The sequence below is a fragment of the Amphibalanus amphitrite genome, unplaced genomic scaffold, assembly GCF_019059575.1.
Source record: "Amphibalanus amphitrite isolate SeventyFive unplaced genomic scaffold, NRLGWU_Aamphi_draft 000185F_arrow, whole genome shotgun sequence".
Classification (NCBI taxonomy): Eukaryota; Metazoa; Arthropoda; class Thecostraca; order Balanomorpha; family Balanidae; genus Amphibalanus; species Amphibalanus amphitrite.
In genome coordinates this window covers 594,139-612,898 of record NW_024881680.1, presented here as the reverse complement: position 1 = coordinate 612,898, position 18,760 = coordinate 594,139, and the positions used below count along the sequence as shown (strand labels likewise).

The window sequence follows — 18,760 nt, the reverse complement described above, 5'->3', positions numbered from 1 at the left end:
CTCGCTTTGTTAACATTGCCATTAGAATGCTCGGACCAAGCGGTCTACCACTTGCGAGTCTTATAGGCTGTAACAATCTAGAATTTAGCACCCGGTGGCAATTTCCTGGGCGGCGAGGGCGATTTTCTGGCCCGTCTGTGCCCAGAGTCATGTTGGTGAGCCGGCTGGCACTTCAATTTTGGCCGCTGGGCCGCGCGGTACGGCGCCGCGGCTCCATTTTTGTGCTCTGCGCCGCTGTCCGGCCGGCCGGTGGCAGCCCCGTCCGGCCGGCCGGGAAGGCTCCAGTCGCAGGTGCTGCCCCGGCAGCCGGCTCCAGTCGCGTTTCCTTTCCAGGGAGGACTCGGCGACTGGCGGCTCGGGAAAGGTCGGCGGGCGCGCGGATGGTGAGCTGGCTCAGAGGCCCGGCGAGCTCGGAAAGCTCGGGTCAGGGCCGGCAGCCGCGGGCTGCCTGCGCTGGCAGTGTCGGTCGGGCGTTCTTGGAACTCCCGGAGAGCTGATTTCGTCGTCACCTGTGAACATCGTCTACTTCGTGACGATGGGATCGCGGCTGGCTTTTCGTACTGTCGGAAAACAAGGTAGCTGACGGCGGTACCTGGCCCGACATGAATGTTCTTTGTCTAGAAATACCGGTGCAACATTTGGCGGCGGTGAGTTATTTCGTGGCTAAACTGGGTTTGTTAATTGCCTGCCTGCTGACGCGGTGGGTATTGACTACCCTGCAATCGTCGTTGCTGGCGGACATGTATGGCCGCTGTAGGGGCGCGGGTCCAGTGTCGGCCGCCGGCCGCTCCCAGGCCCTGACGTCAGAGAGAGAGAGCCGTGTTGGCCGGTCTGGAACGAGCTGCGGCCACAGCGCCTTGTATCGACTGGCGGACACGAAGGACGCCGGCCCGAAATATGGCCGACTGCACAGCGGTGACGGCTGACGACATGTCGTGACGCACGGTCCTGCTCCGTGCCGTCACTGGGCAGCCAGCTTCGCGTGGAGTCGACTCCTTTGAATGTCCCCGCTGCGTGGAATTGGCGGAGTTGTATACCACACCAGACGCCTGGTTGCCAGAGGCGGTATCGTCTGATGTTCTGTCCTGGTCAGCTCGCTGCCTTTGGACCAAATGCCACCTTCTCTCACCTCCCTGTGCCCTGGGTGTGGCTTCTGTCCCGCTGGACTCTATGCTGACTGGACCAAAACCTATCTCCCCACCTCCGGACGTGAGCTGTGTCCCTGACACCACACTGTCAGGAGACCCTCACGTGATCGTAGTGGGTGCTGATTGAGCCTTTTCTCTGCCGTATTTCTCACTTGGGATAGTGGAATACAGGCGTCCGCGCTCCCCTTGTGCCAGCAATGAGTAATTTTAGTTTTCTTGCGGAATAGTCATTATGTCGCAACGTAAATGTCTGCATTACGTGGCTTGTTTGTTCAACTGCGGCTGTTCCCTGCTCACCCCTGCTGCAGGCCAATTTTGACGGCGCCACCTACCGTAAATTATGTAGCATAGCGTGCCGAGTGCTATGCCAAGTGCCACACCTACTGTGTTTGCTGGGGCTTTTCGTGTTGAGTCGGCAGTGTTTCGGCGGCCTGTACCCTCCGCCCGACTGATCCTGGTCTTCAGAGCCGTGCTGGACGAACCGACTCGTCTCGGCTTTTCCATTCTGCTGAGCTGCACCTCTGATCCTTCCGCGGTGCCGTCGCGCTTCCATATTCGTTCCTTGGCCGATGGCTGGGTGGAAAATTTTGATTTATCCTGAATTGGATTAACATGTAAGAAGCCTTCATCCTATTCAGCTGCTTCGGTCTTCCAGTTTTATAATCGTTACAACGGTCAAGACAGTCGTTTCAGCCTTTGTAGAGACGCTTTGCCACTGGTGCGTGGCTTCATTGCGTGTCTCTCGAGTCGCTATCATGAACCTTGGCGTTCATCAAATAGCCACCGCCGGTCTGCCTGCTTGTCGGTCGTTCTGCTGACTGGTCGCTCGCTCGCTCGTTTGGACAGGGGAGTGCGTTACGTAACACGATCCTCATTTCCCAGATTCTGGGCCAGGTCGTCGCCCATTTTACAGCAGTCGGCTGTCACCTGCGGCCGGGACCCGGGCTGCGTCCTGTCCCTGTTCCGCTCCGGTAGCTGTGTGCACGGTGACACGGTGCACGCGGGGGACGGTGTCCGTTACCGAGGGCGCGATCTACCGCCGGTCGCTGGAACGCGGAGACCGGACCCGGCCCGGGGCGAGCGGGGTGTCCGGTGGCGGCCTGGCCCACGTGCCGCGCTGCAGTTCAGGGGTCCCGAGAGGCGCCTGATGTCGGCGGCTCCGTGAGCGATGACTGCTGTTGCTGGCCGACGCTGGCGCTACTGGAGTGATGGAGCGGCGGTCAGCCCCGTGGCGCCGCGACCTTCCACCGGCGGCTGGCGGAGCTCTGACCCAGTATGTCGGCGGACAGCCCGCCCCGAGCCGAGCCGGTTGGCCAGCCACGTGGTCGGGCGAGGGGCCCCAAAAGGGTGGCCGGCCCGACTGCGCCGCAGCCGCAGCCGCCAGGGCCGCGCGCTGCTGGCCGGGCGAGGTGAGAGCCCGCTCGGCCCGGCGCCGACCGGCCGGCCCTGGGCCAAGGTAGGCCGCTGACCTGCCGAGCCAGGCCGCGTTCAGGTCGAGGTCGGGATGATGACCTGCCGAGGTCAGCACGAACTGCCGCCGCCGCCGGCCGACCGTCACAGCGGGCATTCGTTCGATTCGGTGAAGCGGGGTGACATTTCCGACTGGGCGCGGCTGGCCCGCCGCAGCCTGGCAACACGACCGGGCCGCGGCCGCCGGCGGCGCCGCCCGGTCCGCCGGCCGTTTCTCCTCTCCCTCCTCTCTGCAGTTTCTCCGCGGCCGAGCGGCTCTGGGCGGCGCAGCGCGCGCCCCCTACCGGCCGTTGCTAGGCGGTCGGCACTGCGCCGCGGCCGGCCGGCCGGCCCGCTCGGCCCATTATGGTCACGAACCGAGCCGTGGCGGCACGAGCGGGACTCGCGATGGGCGGCTGCCCGAGGCCGCAGTGAGTTCGGAGGGTGTCGCCGGCGCAGGGGCGACCGTGCGTCCTTTGTTGTGAGAGCGCTGGTAGAGCGGGCGGTGCGCCAGGCTCGGCCGACGGAGCCGCTTCTGCGCCGCTCCGTCGGCTCCGGCGGGGCTCTGTGATGGTCCGCTCACGCCCCCGGACCGCGACGGCTGACCTGGCGCTGGAAATAGCGGCGCCTGTGTGCTGTCGGCGCTGAATGAGGTGCCATTGAGCGAGCTGCGGCTCGGCTGAGACCGCTCCGCCGCCGCCGCCGCCGCAGCCGCTCCGCCTCCCATGTCAGTACCGACGCCGTGCTATTTATACGTGGTCGATCATTTCTGGTTATATGGCTGTGACAGGCTGCGGCGCTCGGCTAGCTGCTGAGGCGTGACCTGGTTCCCAGCGCGGCCGAGGCGGTGGCCCCATCGGGCAGGACGGCCGTCACCGTCACACAGTATTGCAAAAATCCTTGCAGCACAGTCATTATCGAATGACTGGGCCTATCACCTGAGTAGGTGATGCTCCTAAACCCTAGCCCATCTCCCGACAGTCTGCCTTCAGTGCAGCGGCCGGTGACCCGTGCTTGACCTCGAAGTGTGCCATGCGGCCGGCCAGTCCCACGGACCGGCTCTCAGGCTCATTTCAGATGCGGCGCCGCTCAGGTCGGGCGGGTCTTGTCGAGCTCGACGGGTCGGCGCCCGAAATATTCGGAGCCTGTCGCGGCGCCGGGCGCGCACGGCCTGTGAGAGATGAGCGATGATAGGACGCGCTCCGGCCGGCCGCACCGGGCCAGGAATCTTTCTTTGTTGGCCGGCGCAGGCGCTCCCAGGCCCGGCCGGCGAGGAGCGGCAGCTCAGCGCCGAGTGCGGCCGCTGTTCCGGCCGTCGCACGAGCCGCACGCTCGTGCAGGCCGAGTTGACGGCTTGGCCAATTTCGGATGGCGGTGCGGTGGTGGACGGGCCGGTCAGTTTTTCCCTGGTGCACGCGGCGCCGGCGGCCGCCCGCCGCCGGCCGGTCGCCGCTGCAGCGGATCGTTACGTCACGCAGCGGCCTCCGATTGGCTGTTGCCAGGCGAGTTGGACTCGCCCGGGCGGGGGAGGTCGCTCGTGGCCCAGAAATGGCCGCCCGGTCGGCCGGCCGGCCGGCTGGCGCTCATCTGGTGGCCGGATGGCCTTCGGAGCCGCGCTGCGGGCCGCACCGAACCGAGCCGAGCCGAACCGAATCGGCGCTCCGGGGCGGCGGCACCGGAGCGGAGGCGGCGGTCGGGTCGGGTCGGATCGGTGCCGGTGCCTGTTGCCGTGGCCGGTCGGACCGGACCCCACTGCGCGCAGTGCGCCGCGCCAGCTCACGCCATTGTTCGGTGCCGAATAAATGCTGAGCCATCGGCTTTGAAAGTGCCGTAAGGCGGCTGCAGCGGCCGTGCGCCCTTGGCAACTGCATAATGAGCTAGCTGGTGCAGCAGGACGGCCTGCTGCACCCCCGCCTGCTGGATCCGGGTGTGCCGCCCGGCCCTGAGCTGACGGGTGCGCGCACCTTCTGCACGCGCGCGGCGCTCGGACGGTCAGCGCCCAGCGGCATATTCTGTCAGCTCCCAGCGCTGCACTGTCGGCCGGCGGCCCGAACCGAGCGTGTGTGCCGCCGGTCACAGCGGCGTGCCATTTCCCTTTGTCAGTGTGCCGGCGGCCTGTCGCTGGCCGCGCGCGCTCTATCCGCCGCTCCCTGCTCTCCCCACTCTCCCTGGGAGGGTGGGACCGGTCAGCGACCGCCATAGGAACGGCCATCGAGCGTCCCACCACCTCCCTGTGCTGTGTGAATGTTTCATTATCATCGTGTCGTTACCATTGGCTAATGATCGTTTCTCCCCCTCTGTTTCAGCCAATACACAAGTGGACGGCCAACAATGTGCTTGAATGGGTGGGGTCAATCAACATGATATCTACTGCTGAATGCTTGAAGTCTATGAACGTTGATGGTATGCAACTTCTCAATCTGGACAAGGAGAAATTGATGGTAAGTCGGCTGGGAATGGGTTGATGGACGGGGACGGGCAGGGGGCGTCCCGCGCGCACTGTGGGGAGCACCGGCGGGAGGGGACACCCAGCTGGGCACTCAGCGGAGGGGAGAGGGGAGGAGTGCACGTGCCGTGCCGCCCGGGACGCCCCACATTCCGGGAATGGGCCGGGCAGTTCTGCGAACGGAAGAGCGGAGAGGAGAGGGAGAGATCGCGCGCCCGGCCGAATACCTCGGTGAGCGGCGGATGGAATTCAGGTGACCTTGCGGGGTTTCAACACCGCGCGAGCCGGCCGCCTCCCCTGCGCTCGGCGGAATGCCGCCTGCTCGCGTGACGGGTCGGCCACTCCCCGGCCTGGGAGGAACCGGAGCGGACGCCCGTCTGGGCGTCTGGCCGCCGCCGCGAGAGGCAGGGAATCCCGCTCTCATGAGCTGTAATCCGTCTGCACGTGTCGGATGGCCGCGCGCCGGGCGGAAGATCTGTCTGCTCTGGCGGCGACCCGGCGGAGAGCTGGCGCGCCGCGCGCCGGTCAGCCGGCGGCCGAGACTTCCTGGTGGCTGTGGCGGCGGCGGCGGTCAGCTGACCGGCCGGGAACCGGCGCCGGTCGGCCGGTGTGCGCTGGCTGCTGGCCGCTGATGGTATCGCTCGCGGCTGGGACGCCGGCCAGCACTGACTCGTCGGCCGATCCGCCGCGGCCGGCCTGTCAGCAGAGCGGGGTGGGAGATGGTATCGGCACAGCGGAGAAACTCGCTCGCTGTCGCACCGCTGTCCGTCACCCGCGTGAGGCCTTCTCCGGGTGATGAGCCGGCCGGGCCCGGCCGAGTCGGCGCGGTGGTGCCTTCTTTGGCCTCTGGTCGGCGGTCGGCCGCAGATGGCGCCAGCGCCGCCGCCGACTGGTCGGCGTCCCCGCCTGGTCGGCCCGGAAGCCAGCCGTCCGGGCGGCCTCGGCCCAGCGAGCCAGCAGAGGCGGTCGGCCGCCGGCCGCGCGGCGAATTTGGCCCCAAACGACCGGACCGCCGGGCGCCCTGAAAAACGGACAATGAAATAAAGGAGAGAGAGGGAAACTGCCGGGCGGTCGACGGGCGCCCGGATGCCAAACGGTTTATAGCGTCGAACGGTTCGGGTGAGAGGACGCCCAGCTGCTTGAGCGAGAGCGCGCCCGGCGGGCACGAACGGTTTGGTTTAGAGGCCAGGTGCTGCGGGGAACGAGGTCGCGGGGAGGGGAGGGGAGCGCGGGGACGGACGGACGGGAAGGGGAGGGGCTGGGAGGCAGCGTGGCCTGCCCCCGATTGGCCGGGCCGACCGACTGGATGCGCCTGCCGCCGCCACTGATCCGGCGGTCGGACCGCCGCGCTGGCCGTGCACCGTGGTTTGTGGCGGCGGCGGCGGTCCGGGCTCGGTCGGCCCGACCGCCCGGTCTCGCCTCAGACCGGCTGTAAACTATAAACAGCTCGGACAGCGTGTTGACGCGCGCGCCGCGACAGGCGGCCGGCCGGCCAGCAAACAGGCCACCGCGCTATCTGGCCGTTACTAGGCGGACCGGGCGGCGATAGCGCGACCTTCGGTCGGCCCGAGCCGCCGCCCGTGCCGCCGCGGCCCGCCGGCCGGCCTGGTGACTGGCCGACCGCCGGGCGCACGGTTAGCCGCGCCAAATCGGCCGCCATCCTCTGAGCTCCTGACTGTTTGTCTTTGTAGCACGCCCGAGGCCCGTGACTCGAAGGTCGCACCGCCACAGCGCCGCGTGGTTTTGGCGTTTTTTCGACGTTTTTTTCCCTCGCCCTCAATGATTCATGTAAGCCTGAGTGACAGAGAGTGCGAGCACAGCTGAGTAACGGCAGCAGCTGTTGGGGCCGACCTGCCCCAACGCCGGCTGTGCGCCGATGGCAACCGGTGTGCGACGCTTTACGGCCGCGCTGCGTCCCCCTCCGGCTGAGTCTGTGACTTTACGAGCCATAAACCGAGTGAGCCGTATCTGAAGGGGAGGCGACCGCCGCAGGGCCGGCTCCCGGCCGGCTGTCTGTAGGTATGTCGGACTGTCTGTTGGAGTGTCTGGCTCTCTGCGCGGTGTGGGACGTGCGTGGGCGACCCTCTGTTGCTGAGAAACCACGCGCCGGGGTTGCGTGTCAGACGGGGCCGGCGGCAGCGCTGTCCTGTTGCTGGCGTGCTCGGCGCCTCGCCAGCGTGCAGCTAATGATATGTGCGTTTTTGGCGGCGCTCGGTACGAAGTTTTTTGTGTTGCTCGCTGCGACGACCGTCGCTCTCTCGGCATACAAAACACCGCCTCCGTCCGGGTTGATTTGCCTCTCGTGCTGACACCGGCTGACGCTCCGGGCGATCAGCGATCTCCTGTGACCCGGGTCGTGTCAGCCTCCTCAGCAAGGGTTTGTTATGATGGCCGGCTGTTTATGAATCCCGTGCAGACCGTGTGAAGCCTACACGGCTTGGGCCGCGAACTGACGTCAGGGGGCTGGGCGGCCCCCCCGGGGGCCCGGCTGGGCGGGGCGGGGGTCACATGCTGCTGCGACGCTGTTCCCCACGCCCCGCCTCCGGCCCTACTGCGCCGTACTTGTCGGTGGTGGCCGAAATCACACAACCCCTCCCCGTCCCTCCCTCCGAGCTGGCGCCTGGGTACACAGAGTCGGTCTGAACTGGATTCTAATCTGTACCCGGCGGCTTCCTCTCCGCGTCAATTGCAGCGTTGCACCATGCTTCCGCGACGACCGGCACTGCGCTGGTTCTTGGCTGTATGTTTCCACTGAGTTTTATTCTCCCTCGTGTACGCCGGTTTTTATGTGTTACCTTCAGTCATCTCGCCTGTTTAATAGCACCAACCTCTAACCACGACCATGCCTCTAACAACATTTCCCTCTCTGCTTCCTCAGAGTATGGGCATCAAGGACCCGTTCACCCAGACTATGCTGCTGATGGCCGTGCGCCGACTACAGGCGGGTGAGGGCGGGGCGGCCGGAGAGATCCGGCCCGGCCACCCGCCCGCCGGCCACTCGGCTTCCGAGCACCAGCTGCGACAGGACAGCTTCAGCACACTTCGAACCTGCGACGTGTGTGGACTGTACCTGATCGGAACGGACCACCAGGGATATAGCTGCACCGGTGAGCGGGTCGGGATCGTGGGACTGTGACTGTGAGCTGGAATTTACAGAGAAGGGCTGGGTATCTGGGTGTAGCTTGGAGACAGGAATTGCTCATGCCATGCTGGTGTCGTGTGGTGTTGGCTGTTTTCGGGCGATTGGGCGTGCCCGTCGTGATGTCTGAGCCTGCCTAGTTCTCGTCTTTACGGCCGTGTCGTGTGTAGGCGGCCGCCCCGAGTCACTCGTTGCGTCACTCGCCTTCGCCTGACCTTCCCGCCCCCCCCCCCCCCGCCCTCACGAGGTCACCACGACCCGAGCGCGGTGTGTTGCTAGGCACCGCCGTGCAGCGCTCACGGATAATGGTGCCGCGGGCCGGCGGGCCGTATCACGCGCCTATCTGGTGGCGCTATGTTGCTGTGAGACGGTGACGGCCGAATCGCTACATGTAGGTGTACTGTGAAGTGTCCTTGTGGCGTTCGGGTGGACTGTGGAGAGGTGTTGTTTGTGGTTAGTGTGGGGTCTGTGTGGTCTGCTGGTGTCCTCTGTTGTGGTTTGTTGCAGTGGAGTTGGGAAGCTCAGGGTCTTTTGGTTTGGGGTCCGGTTTCGTGTCTCCTGTAGCCGGGTTGGGCTGCTCTGGTGATATATGTTTTCACATTGGGTCGTTTTGTGTACGGGGGTTGATGTGCTCTCACATTGGGTCGTTTTGTGTACCGGAGGTCTGAAGTGTTGGGTCGGGTCGGCCGGGGACGCCCAACGACCGCTGTGTATCCGGGCTGTTTTGTTGTCGGGGGATCGACTTCAAACTGCTGTGACTGGGTGCGTGGCGCCGCCGCCGCCCCGTTTTGGGCCACCGGAGCCGGGCCGTCCGGCCGGCACCGGCACCGTCCTAGCTCAACAGGCGCGGCATTGTGTGCCGGGCCGGCGCCGCTATGGGGTCTGACGTGCCTCTCCTCCTCCGCTCGACAGAGTGCGGCCTGGTGGTGCACCGGCGCTGCGGCTCCCAGCCGGCCGGCCTGCCCGCCTGCGAGCCCGGAACCGTGGGCCGGCCGGCGCCGTCCCTGTTCGGCGCCGAGCTCACCGCCACCTTCCAGTCCGGCCGACAGCTGGGGCCGCCCGTGCTGATCGCCTGTCTATCGGCGCTGGAGCGTCTCTGCGAGCGCGACCGGCACATCAACTGCTATGAGATCTACGAGGAGACGACGCCGACCTGGGACGACCTGAAGCCGCTGCGGGACGCCCTGGAGCGCGGTGAGTGGCGGCCAGGGCTGGGCTCGTCGTCGCTATCTGGCGTGTACGGCCGAGGGGCCCGCGTGTCCGAGTGCAAATCGGACCGGTTTTCCACATGGTCCGGGCCGATGTAACACGACGGGCCCCTGCTTTGTATGCTGATACATATGCATAGGCGGCGCGCTCGCGGTTCGGGTGCTGATGCTGGCGGTTATAGGCTATTTCGGGCTGGCGGTGTCTCGAATGTCAGATGGCTGGCGTGCAAACAGACGGGCTCTTGCAGACACCAACACCCGACATAGAAACCTCATTTGTCGGCAAAAACGTATCCAAATACTTCTTTGCAGCCATATTTAAATTATAAAATTTTCTGACTGTTATTGAATACCATCGGAAGTTTTCAGTGCCGCTCTATCCGACGACACGTTATAAATCGACGGCCTATTTCTGGTCTTAAAATATGACCTCAAATGAATCTTGGTCTCGGGCTACTTTGGGACTTTATTTTTCTTTATTTATTTCATTTTGGGCAAGAGCCGGCCGACCGGCAGTGGCGTCTTACTAGATGGGTGTCATTTTCTCTGGGGCGGCCCGGCACGTGCCGTCATGGTCTCCCCTCCCCCCTCCCTTCTTGGGGTGGCCGCCTATTGCGCCGTGGCCGCCCGGCGGTGAGACGGTGAAGCTTGAGTTTACGGGTCGCCGCCAGGGGTCGATCGGCTGGCAGGAGCTTAGAGTTGGGTTAGATGCTTATCTCTAGTGTCGAGGACGCTGAGGTGGTGCTTCACTGAATGTGATATTGGAAAATGACGATATGTGTCGTTTGATATAGCTGTGCCGCTGTTAGGTAGTATCTCTGCATGCCAATTGGGCGATCAGCTGGCTGCTCTGAGTTCTGACGTTATACCGTGCTAGTGGTATCGATCGGCTCAAGAGAGAGCGGAGAGAGCGAGAGACGCATCAACTCGCCGACATTCGTGGAACAGCGTGTTTACGCTGTGATAACTGAATCAACGCTATGGGATGAACCATATTGTCGCATACCTCACACGGTCTAGCGCAATATATATTCGTATTAGTCTGGCTCTACATAGATGTGCGCTGTGTATGTGTGTATGTGACTGGAAATGTGAAGGATAACTTACTGACAACTCGTCTTCTCCTGTTTCAGATCCGGAGGGCGCCGACCTCGGCGAGTTTGACCTCTCACACGTGAGCTGTCTGGTGAAAAAGTACCTGGCCCAGCTGCCCAACCCTGTGATACCTACAGAAGCTTATGAGGACATGTTGACACTTGCCAAAGGTACGTGCAGCCGCCCACCAACCGCCAGCCTCTGTCCTCTGTTGTTGATCAAGTCCTGCAACTGAGGCGTTGTTTAATTATTTACCAGCCGGGATGTGTCGTCAGGCAGTGTTTTGCGCTCTGCACTCTGGGGCTCTATCAGCTAGTGTGTCGAGTTCGGATGGAGTTGCATCAGAAACGTCGTGGTTGATGTGCCAGGGGTTGTAGCAGCTGGCTTGAAATAACTTAGTTGCAGCTGTGCTGAATATGGTATTGCTCTTTGCTATTCTGTCACGCTGCTTGTTTATTTTCACAGTGTGTTTAACATCGCAAATTCAATCACAACTGAAATGAATCCTTGATCGATTGACATCGTATAAACTAGTTTGACTAACAAACCTCAGTTAGTTTTAATTGTCATTGTGTTTGAAAACAGACCTTATTTATTGGCAAGTGTGGCGTTTTATGGGCCGATTAATGACAGTGGTATCGATGGACCAATTTGGTCCGGCCGGTCCAATTATCTGCCTCGCTGGTTCGTTATCCCAGCGGGAATTTCGGGAAATCGAAATGTCAGCTATTTCGCTCGGCTGGCGCAGCTGTTCGGTGGTGCGAGTGTCACCTGGCCGGACCTGGGAGTGCACTGTCTTAGGGCCCGTCACGTCACATTCAATGTCACGGTGCGGGACGGGAGTCCTCTGCCGACAGACAGGCCCGTGCCGTGACACTAATCTCTCGAACCGAGGGACGGGGATGGACCCACATTCGTATCCACGTCCCGGGTGGCTGATATAACCCGCTGTTTCCAACCGCGCCGCTCCGGCTGGGTGCCGTGTGTTGCAACCAGGCCAAATCACGAGGGGAGAGAGTTAAGAGGTGGGCAGAGCGAACTAGTCGGCCTCGCGCGTGATCAGCAGGATAAGCGCCGACCATTGTGACGGACGGCCGGGCGGCGCACGCACGCGCTGCGCCAACGACACGTGGAGGCGAAATACGCTGCAAACACCGCGGTGCCGCGCGTGGGCTGGCGGCGCCGGTGTCTGCCTGTGATGGCACCGCTCCAGCGCGACGGCACGGGGTCGGCTGCGGGGTTCACTGATCGTGGAAACCGCTGCAGCGGGCTTAGCCACCGGCGTAGACGGAAAATACCGCCTCGCCGCCCGCGCGCGTATCTGACGATGGTCAGCGCTCGCTAACTAGATTGGTTTTGTGTTATTGCGGGCATTGATCGACGTGGATGCGATTAGCGGGAGAGTACCGTGAGCTCCTGTTGTCGCGGTATCGTGCCCGCTGCCGGCAGCGCTCGTCCCACGCGGCGTCCTGCTCTCTCTCTCCCTGCCGTCTGTCCGTGGGTGGTGTAGGGGCGGAATTGTGCGGGTCGCGAGGTGCGTACCTCTCCTCTCCCTGTCGAGAGTCGGCCGTGGGAGGAGGTGTACCCGTCGACCCCACACCGGCGCCACCCGGGCGGGGCCGTCTACCGACACGCCACGCCGGCGCACGACACACCACGGCCGCGACGGACCTTCCGGGGCCTGGTCTGGCACGCCGCGGCTCGGCGTGACATGTGTGGCGCACGCGGCGCATTTGGCTGACCACCAGTGCGCAGTTCTGCACGCCTTTCAAAGCTTATGTAACGATGAATGTTTTTGAAAAATTGTCAGCGTGGACACTTGTGTGGGGGACAGGGGTGTTATATAAACCTACGACGCGGAAGGGACGGACGTAAAACTCGAAAGAGATGTTGTGGATAGGCGAGGACGAGCCCTCGCCAGACTGGCTCGAATAAATGCATACAAGAATAACAAAGTGTCGCTGTTGTTGATGTGCAGTGTATATTTTCTCCGCGCTGTGCCCTTGATATTTGTCTGACCGTGCCCTCTCCTTTCTTCCTCGCAGCCTACAAGGATAGCGCGGAGGGGTGCGCGCCGGATGTGGACGCGTTCGTGTCGCGCCTGCAGGACCACCACGCTGCCACTCTGCGACTGGTGATGCGCCATGTGTGCCGTCTGTGTCGGCTACAGCAGGACCGGGGCTGCCGCTTCCCGCCCGCGCAGCTGCTCAAGACGCTCAGCTTTGTCCTCATCCGGCCTCCGTACGACCAGCTAACGTGAGTAGAAGGGAAGGAAAGAGGGGAGGGCTGGTGGAAGGGACTTGTCAATGAAAGGAGGCCGCCGGCTGACTGGTAACCGAAAGCCATGCTTGTTGGTGTGTCAGTGCATGTAATGTGAAAGCGGCTTTTATTTTGATTCGATGTTTCCCATGGGACTTGCGGCGGCTGTTGGTCTGGCCAGCATCGATCCTGGGCGTATTATCACTCGGTGGGGTCGTGGACACACGTGTGTATCACTGTTTTCGTGTGCTATCTGCGACATATCAGTGGGCGTTCAACGCGGCCCTGTTCCCCTTGACAGTCGCACTGAGTTGCCGTCTCCAGGGAACAGTGGCCGCCCTGTGCTCCGTATGTGCGCCGGCTGTTTTTCTGTCTGTCTGTATGTATGGGTGTGTGTGTGTATATGTATATGTGTGCGTCCCTCTGTGAGCCGTGTGGCGTCATCTCTGGGTGGGAGTGCCGGCCTCGAGACTCGTCTGTCTAATGTCGGAGGCTGTTTGTCGGCCGGCGAACTGTCGGTGCTCCCGCCGCGCCGGCCGGGCGGCCATCTTGTATCGGGCCGGTTCGGGTCAGGCCGCTGCGCGCGACCGGCCGCTGGCGGCGGCTGGAGCTGTTGCAGCGGCGCCGATCGGATAAATAAGGGACGCGCCGGCGGACTGCGGAGCGGCACCAAAAGTGGGTCACGGACCGGCGGTTGGCTGGAGACCCGGTGGCGTGTCACTTCCGACAGGAGCCCTCGGGACACTGAGCTGCCAGCGGCCGCCCCCGCCACCGCCGCCGCCCCCGCCCCCGCCCAAAGGGGAGACTGGCGCAGTCAGCCCCACCGCCGCCGCCGCGTGGCTGATTTCCCGGGCGTGCATGTCTCGCCGGGGCCGTTTTTGCTGGCTGTCTGGTTTTCCTGTCGGTTGCCGAGCAACTGTCTGTCTGGTCTCTGCCGAGACCGGCCGTGCCGTGCCATGGCCGGCTCGCGAGCACTGCGCCACAGCCGTCGGTGCCCGTCGGGCCATGTAAACAGCGTGTGCATGGCGCGACGGTGGGCCTGCAGGACCGGCACACATTCTCAGCACCTGACTCAGCGGCGCAACGACCGCCCGCCCGCCGACTCTGAGCGCGGACACGAGCCGCGTGTCCCGCCCCGGCCTCGGTGCGGCGGCCTGGCGTCCGTTTTCCGCCGTGTTCCGAACCGGCTGTGGATTTTTTACCGTCTATACGAACACGCGAGTGTGTCGGATGCCACGTGTGGCGCCCGGTGCCGAGCTCGGCCTGGCCGCTGACCGGTTCCTGGCGGCTCAGGGGCGCGACGGACGGAGAGACGTCACCCCTCCGCCGTCGGCGCGGACGTCAGATAAATGACGACCGGCCGGCGGCGGTCGACGGATGCCGCCGCTCTCGACTCGGGCCCGGCGACGCGGCGCGGCTCGGACCACCGAGTGGCGCCACCGCGCCGGCCGGCCGGCGACCTCGCCGGCTGTCAGCTCGGCCCGGTTTGGGCCGCCCGATCGGACCGGTCGCCGGCGGACACCGCACGCCGGCCGGCCCCTCTATTTTCGTTAGTTATTTTAGCTGGCTGGTTTCGGTATTTTCGGACCGGCTGCGTTGGCTGGGCCCCAGGCTGGGTTAGTGGTTGAAGTTCAGGAGAGAAATCGGAGTCTGGGTGATAGGATGAGTGGAGTTGCATTGGGCATTGTAAATGCGACTTCCATTGCCACCCGAGTTTCTGATCCCACATTCAGAGTAATCCGCTTTGAAGTGCGCCGACGACGTCTGTTGCTTCCCCACGGCACGTGCGCACCCCGGGTGGTGACGCACACGCACCATTATGTGCGTTTCCCGGCGCTGAGAGGCACCGAGCTGACGTCAGCCGGCCGTTGTGACATATCCACTCGGCCGAGCGGGCGCCGGCCGGCCGACAGCCTGCTCGGGCAGCCGTCCGCCCGAAGGCCGACCGGCATTCAGCGCAGCGGCGCCGGCGCACGTCGATACTGCCGGTGGTGGCGCTGCGCTGAATGCCCCGGCCTTGGCGCAGCCGGCGACTGGATTCGTTGATAAAACTGCGGCCGGGGTGGAGGTGTTGGTGCGCGCTGCGCCGTTTCGTGCTTATTTCGTGGGAGCTGGACACTCTTCTGCGATGGAAACGTGCGAACTGGACGGCAAGGACCATCTCTGAGTGAGTGTTTGGTGTTTTTGACCCGGGACGGTGATATGCTCGCCAGTGTGTGGATATTAGTGATGTGGCGCCGGCCGGCCGGCTCCCTGTGTATGTCTGTCTGCGCGCGCGTGTGTGTGTGTGCGGGGTGGGCACGGTGGGCGCTGTCCTTGTGGTCCCGCGAGCTGTGGAGGCCCGACCTCGAAAACTTGTCGTCATGGGTATGTCCGTCTGCCTGTCTATTGTGGGACACCGGTGTGTGTATGCGTGTGTGTGTGACCTTTGTGGCCTGACGCTATGTCTTTGTCTCTGTTTACAGGACGTGGGTGGAGCGATCGTCTCTTCACACACGCGTATTGGAGCTGCTCGTGATGAACTACGAGTGGGGTGGGCCGAATGTGACCGCGTGGGACCCGCCGCCGCCGGCCCTGCCTCCCCGACCCAGCCGGGATGCCACGCCGCGCATCAGCCGGGAGTCGTCTCAGCCAACCTACCTGCGCCGCGAGCTCGACCCCAAGCCTGAGTGGTACTGGGGCAACATCAGTCGCGAGGAGGCCTCCGAGAAGCTCAACGGCCAGCCGGACGGCACGTTCCTGGTGCGGGACTCTCAGACGGCCAGCGGCGAGTACACGCTCTGTCTGCGCAAGGGCGGCAACAACCGGCTCATCCGCATCTGCTCCAAATACGGCAAATTCGGCTTCTCGGAGCCGTACCAGTTCGACTCGGTGGCGAGTCTGATCGACCACTACCGGAGAGAAAGCCTGAGGGAATACAACGCTCAGCTGGACGTGCGGCTCGAGAGGCCCCTCGCGGAGCCGCGACCGGTGAGTATTCGTCTCTGGCCAGGGGCGCGCGGGTGGGGTCATGTCAGGGTCATTCAGTCTGAGGTGGCGGGTTCAGCCGGCTGGCATTCCCGATGTCGGTGTGGTATTAGTCTAATTGGATTAAATTGGATGAATTGGGCTGCACGCTCATTGTTCAGTCTGAGCCAGCTGCGGATCTGTCTGGATCTGATACTGCGCAGGATCGGGGATCTGTCTGGTGGATCCGGGCCGTTAGCGGGTGTGTCCGGTGGGAGCGGCTCCGACTGGTCCCCGCTGTTGGCTGGTCGGGTGGGCGTGTCGCAGTCCCGACACTCTCTATGTCACCGGAACTGTATTATGTTCCGCCGGCCGCCCGTCCATAGGGCGGGAGGGCAGCGAGCTGTGTCCAACGTGTAGTACATGACAGCCATAGGACACTAAGTGTAACTAGTGTCCTATCGGCAATCTCAATGCATATCCAAACAATACAGCCCCCAACCGCGTGCTGAATCACCCCACTGTTGGCTGACCTGTCAGCGGCTGTTTGCGGCCCGTCTGCAAACGTCGACCCCCGGCCCGAACGCTCCACTAACCGGTACGCCCCTTGTGTTTGCAGCACGCCTCCGAATCTGCGGCTGAGCTCATCAAGAAGCTGTGCAAAGCCCACGCGAGGCACGACAAGCTCGAGGGCGAGCTGGAGCGGCTGGAGAAGCTGAAAAACTCTGTCACGGAGCGCATCACCATCCAGAAGAAGGCGCTCGAGGCGTATATCGAGCTCGTGCATATGCTGGAGAAACAACGCGAACTGCACTTGGCTAACCGCAGCAAAGCGCAGCTCCATGAGAAAGAACAGTGAGTATTGACAGGGAGATGGGGACGGGTTTTGCCGCGGGGTAGATTGAGGGTGGAAGGGAGCGTGGCCTGGGGTCGCCGGGAACGTCGGCTGGCGCGGGCCTGGGGCGCCATGTCGGACCGGTCAGCGAACCGATCTGTTTGCCGAGAAAAGTTGTGTTTGGAAGGCCCTCAAGGCCAGCCCGGTCGCAGTGGTCGACTGTTTATTGGGCCCCCAGGCGGCGAGACACGTGTCGGCCAGACCACTCCTGAAAATATGCGGCCGAAGGGCTGTGTGTTTACTGAACGCTCTTCGTGCCAGTCGATGGCTCGGAAATCGTACTGCAGAAAATAAATAACCGCCGCTGCCACTAGTCTTGTGTGCACGCATACTGGCAGGTAGTTTCATTTTCTGGACAAGTGGTTTAATTTGTTTGACAGCGAAATTCATTTTGATGCTACCTCCGCGAACACATCCTTTGGAGATGTTGCCTCGGCAGCAGGTAGTTTCCAATAACCCCCCACAGTGCGTTCACTCTTAGAATCTGCCGTCTGTTTTCGTCGCTGTGCATTTATCCGTTACTGACGGCATTGTTCTTCTTTCGACAGGCTCTCAAAGAACTTCCAGCTACTGGAGAGCAGGTTGGAGCAGGTGCGGCACTGCAAGGAGCAGGTGGAGGAGGAGCTGGCCAAGCAGCATCCGTACGCGCGCACTACCGACCATGGCCTGATCAGCGTGCGGCAGGAGGAGCGCAGTCTGCAGCAGTTCAAGAGCGAGGTTTTGAGGGAGCTGCGCTGGCGCGGCATCACCCAGGACCGGTTGGAGAAGCTGCAGGTCGGCAAGGACACCGATGTCACAGACAGGGGCGCCGGCGTCACCCCGCTCTCCGAACAGGAGGAGTACTGGCTGCTCGAGGACTGGGACCGGCAGCGTGCCGACGCTGTGCTGAGCGACAAGCCGGACGGTACGTTCCTGATCCGGCGGCGCCGCGATCGGCCAGAGATGTACGTCCTGTCGATCCGCGCTCTGGGCCAGGTACAGCACTGTCTAATCGACCGAACGGAGCGCGGCTTTGGCTTCTCGAAGCCGTACGCCATTCACGCTAGCCTGCACGCCCTGGTCGACCACTACGCCGAGAATGAGCTGGGCGAGTTCAACGACAAGCTGCCGACGCGGCTCAAGTACCCGGCGCTGGCCAGACCACCGGCCGACTATCTCTGCCTGCCCGACTGAGTGGCGGCGGCAGACACAGCGCGAGAAGGACAGACGGGCAGCAGCGCATATCTGTGATGGTGTGGGCCGCGGCACCGGTCCTCTAGTCATGCCGAGCGCCCGGGCGAGTACAAACGACGGCCGGAGCCGGCCGCACCGAGACGCACCTCGGCGAGTCTCCCCGAGAGGCCGGGCTCATGCCGAGGCACGCCGGAACGGGACGCGAGAGCGCAGTTCACATACGAGTTTTCGTTAAAGTATTGTTGGCGGCGTGCGAGGTTCGGGCTCGGATAGCGCCGCGGACGGCCGGTGGGTCCGGCGGTCGGCTCACGCCCGAGCCGAATGCTGTGTGTTGCTGGTCGCTGGACGGCGTAGTGCAGTCGGCAGGTTACAGGCTGTTCATGTACTTGTGATATCGGCGAACTGAGGCAGCGGGGCGACCCAGGCGACCGGCCGGTGCGGCCACTTCACGCCCACCGGCCGGACCGCCCGCTCGCTGCTTTTAATTTATCATGAAAGGTTCGCTCGACTGTTTTGTAAGATCGTTGTGCGCATATGTGTGGCCGGCTGCGCGTGGCACACGCTCTTGTCTTAATTCCATTATTTATGTTGAGTGGGTGTGTCGAGGTGTAAGGACAGTCGTTCACACCAGGCTTTCGAATGCATCGTGTAATCATGTTGAAGAGACGTTGTTTTGGTCGCGCCCTTTGTACAGCAGTTAATTGAGAAAGAATACAGGGAAACTGCTCTATCGAAATGTTTTCGGAGGCTGTGGAATGAAGGACAGGATCGGATGACGGGATTCAAGGAAGGGAAGCATAAAACATAAACACACGATCGGCTCTAGTTCGTTGAAGTGTCAGTAGCGTTTCACGGACACCGAAACCGCCGCTAATCACACAAGTTGCTGCAGAACGCAACTGGTTCCCTCAATCCACCGATCTATTTATAGCCGTGCCATGCATTCCTGGCTGCGCAGTGCGGCGGTGGTCCGGGGCGGCGGCGGCGGCGGCGGCGCCACCC

The 18,760-nt window shown here is 63.0% G+C and overlaps 1 protein-coding gene across 3 annotated transcripts in view; it reads left to right on the top strand.

Moving 5' to 3' along the window:
* The window catches only part of LOC122384298 (phosphatidylinositol 3-kinase regulatory subunit alpha-like), a 151,731-nt gene extending 133,243 nt beyond the window's left edge, over positions 1 to 18,488 (top strand). For all 3 annotated transcript variants that reach the window (XM_043371574.1, XM_043371575.1, XM_043371576.1), the window contains 8 exons: positions 4,904 to 5,038; positions 7,922 to 8,150; positions 9,095 to 9,376; positions 10,524 to 10,655; positions 12,531 to 12,741; positions 15,210 to 15,714; positions 16,310 to 16,545; positions 17,134 to 18,488. In XM_043371574.1, coding sequence (XP_043227509.1) covers positions 4,904 to 5,038; positions 7,922 to 8,150; positions 9,095 to 9,376; positions 10,524 to 10,655; positions 12,531 to 12,741; positions 15,210 to 15,714; positions 16,310 to 16,545; positions 17,134 to 17,758 — 2,355 coding nt within the window. In that variant the 3' untranslated portion in view covers positions 17,759 to 18,488. The remainder of the gene's footprint in view (positions 1 to 4,903; positions 5,039 to 7,921; positions 8,151 to 9,094; positions 9,377 to 10,523; positions 10,656 to 12,530; positions 12,742 to 15,209; positions 15,715 to 16,309; positions 16,546 to 17,133) is intronic.
* Positions 18,489 to 18,760: the final 272 nt, after the last annotated feature.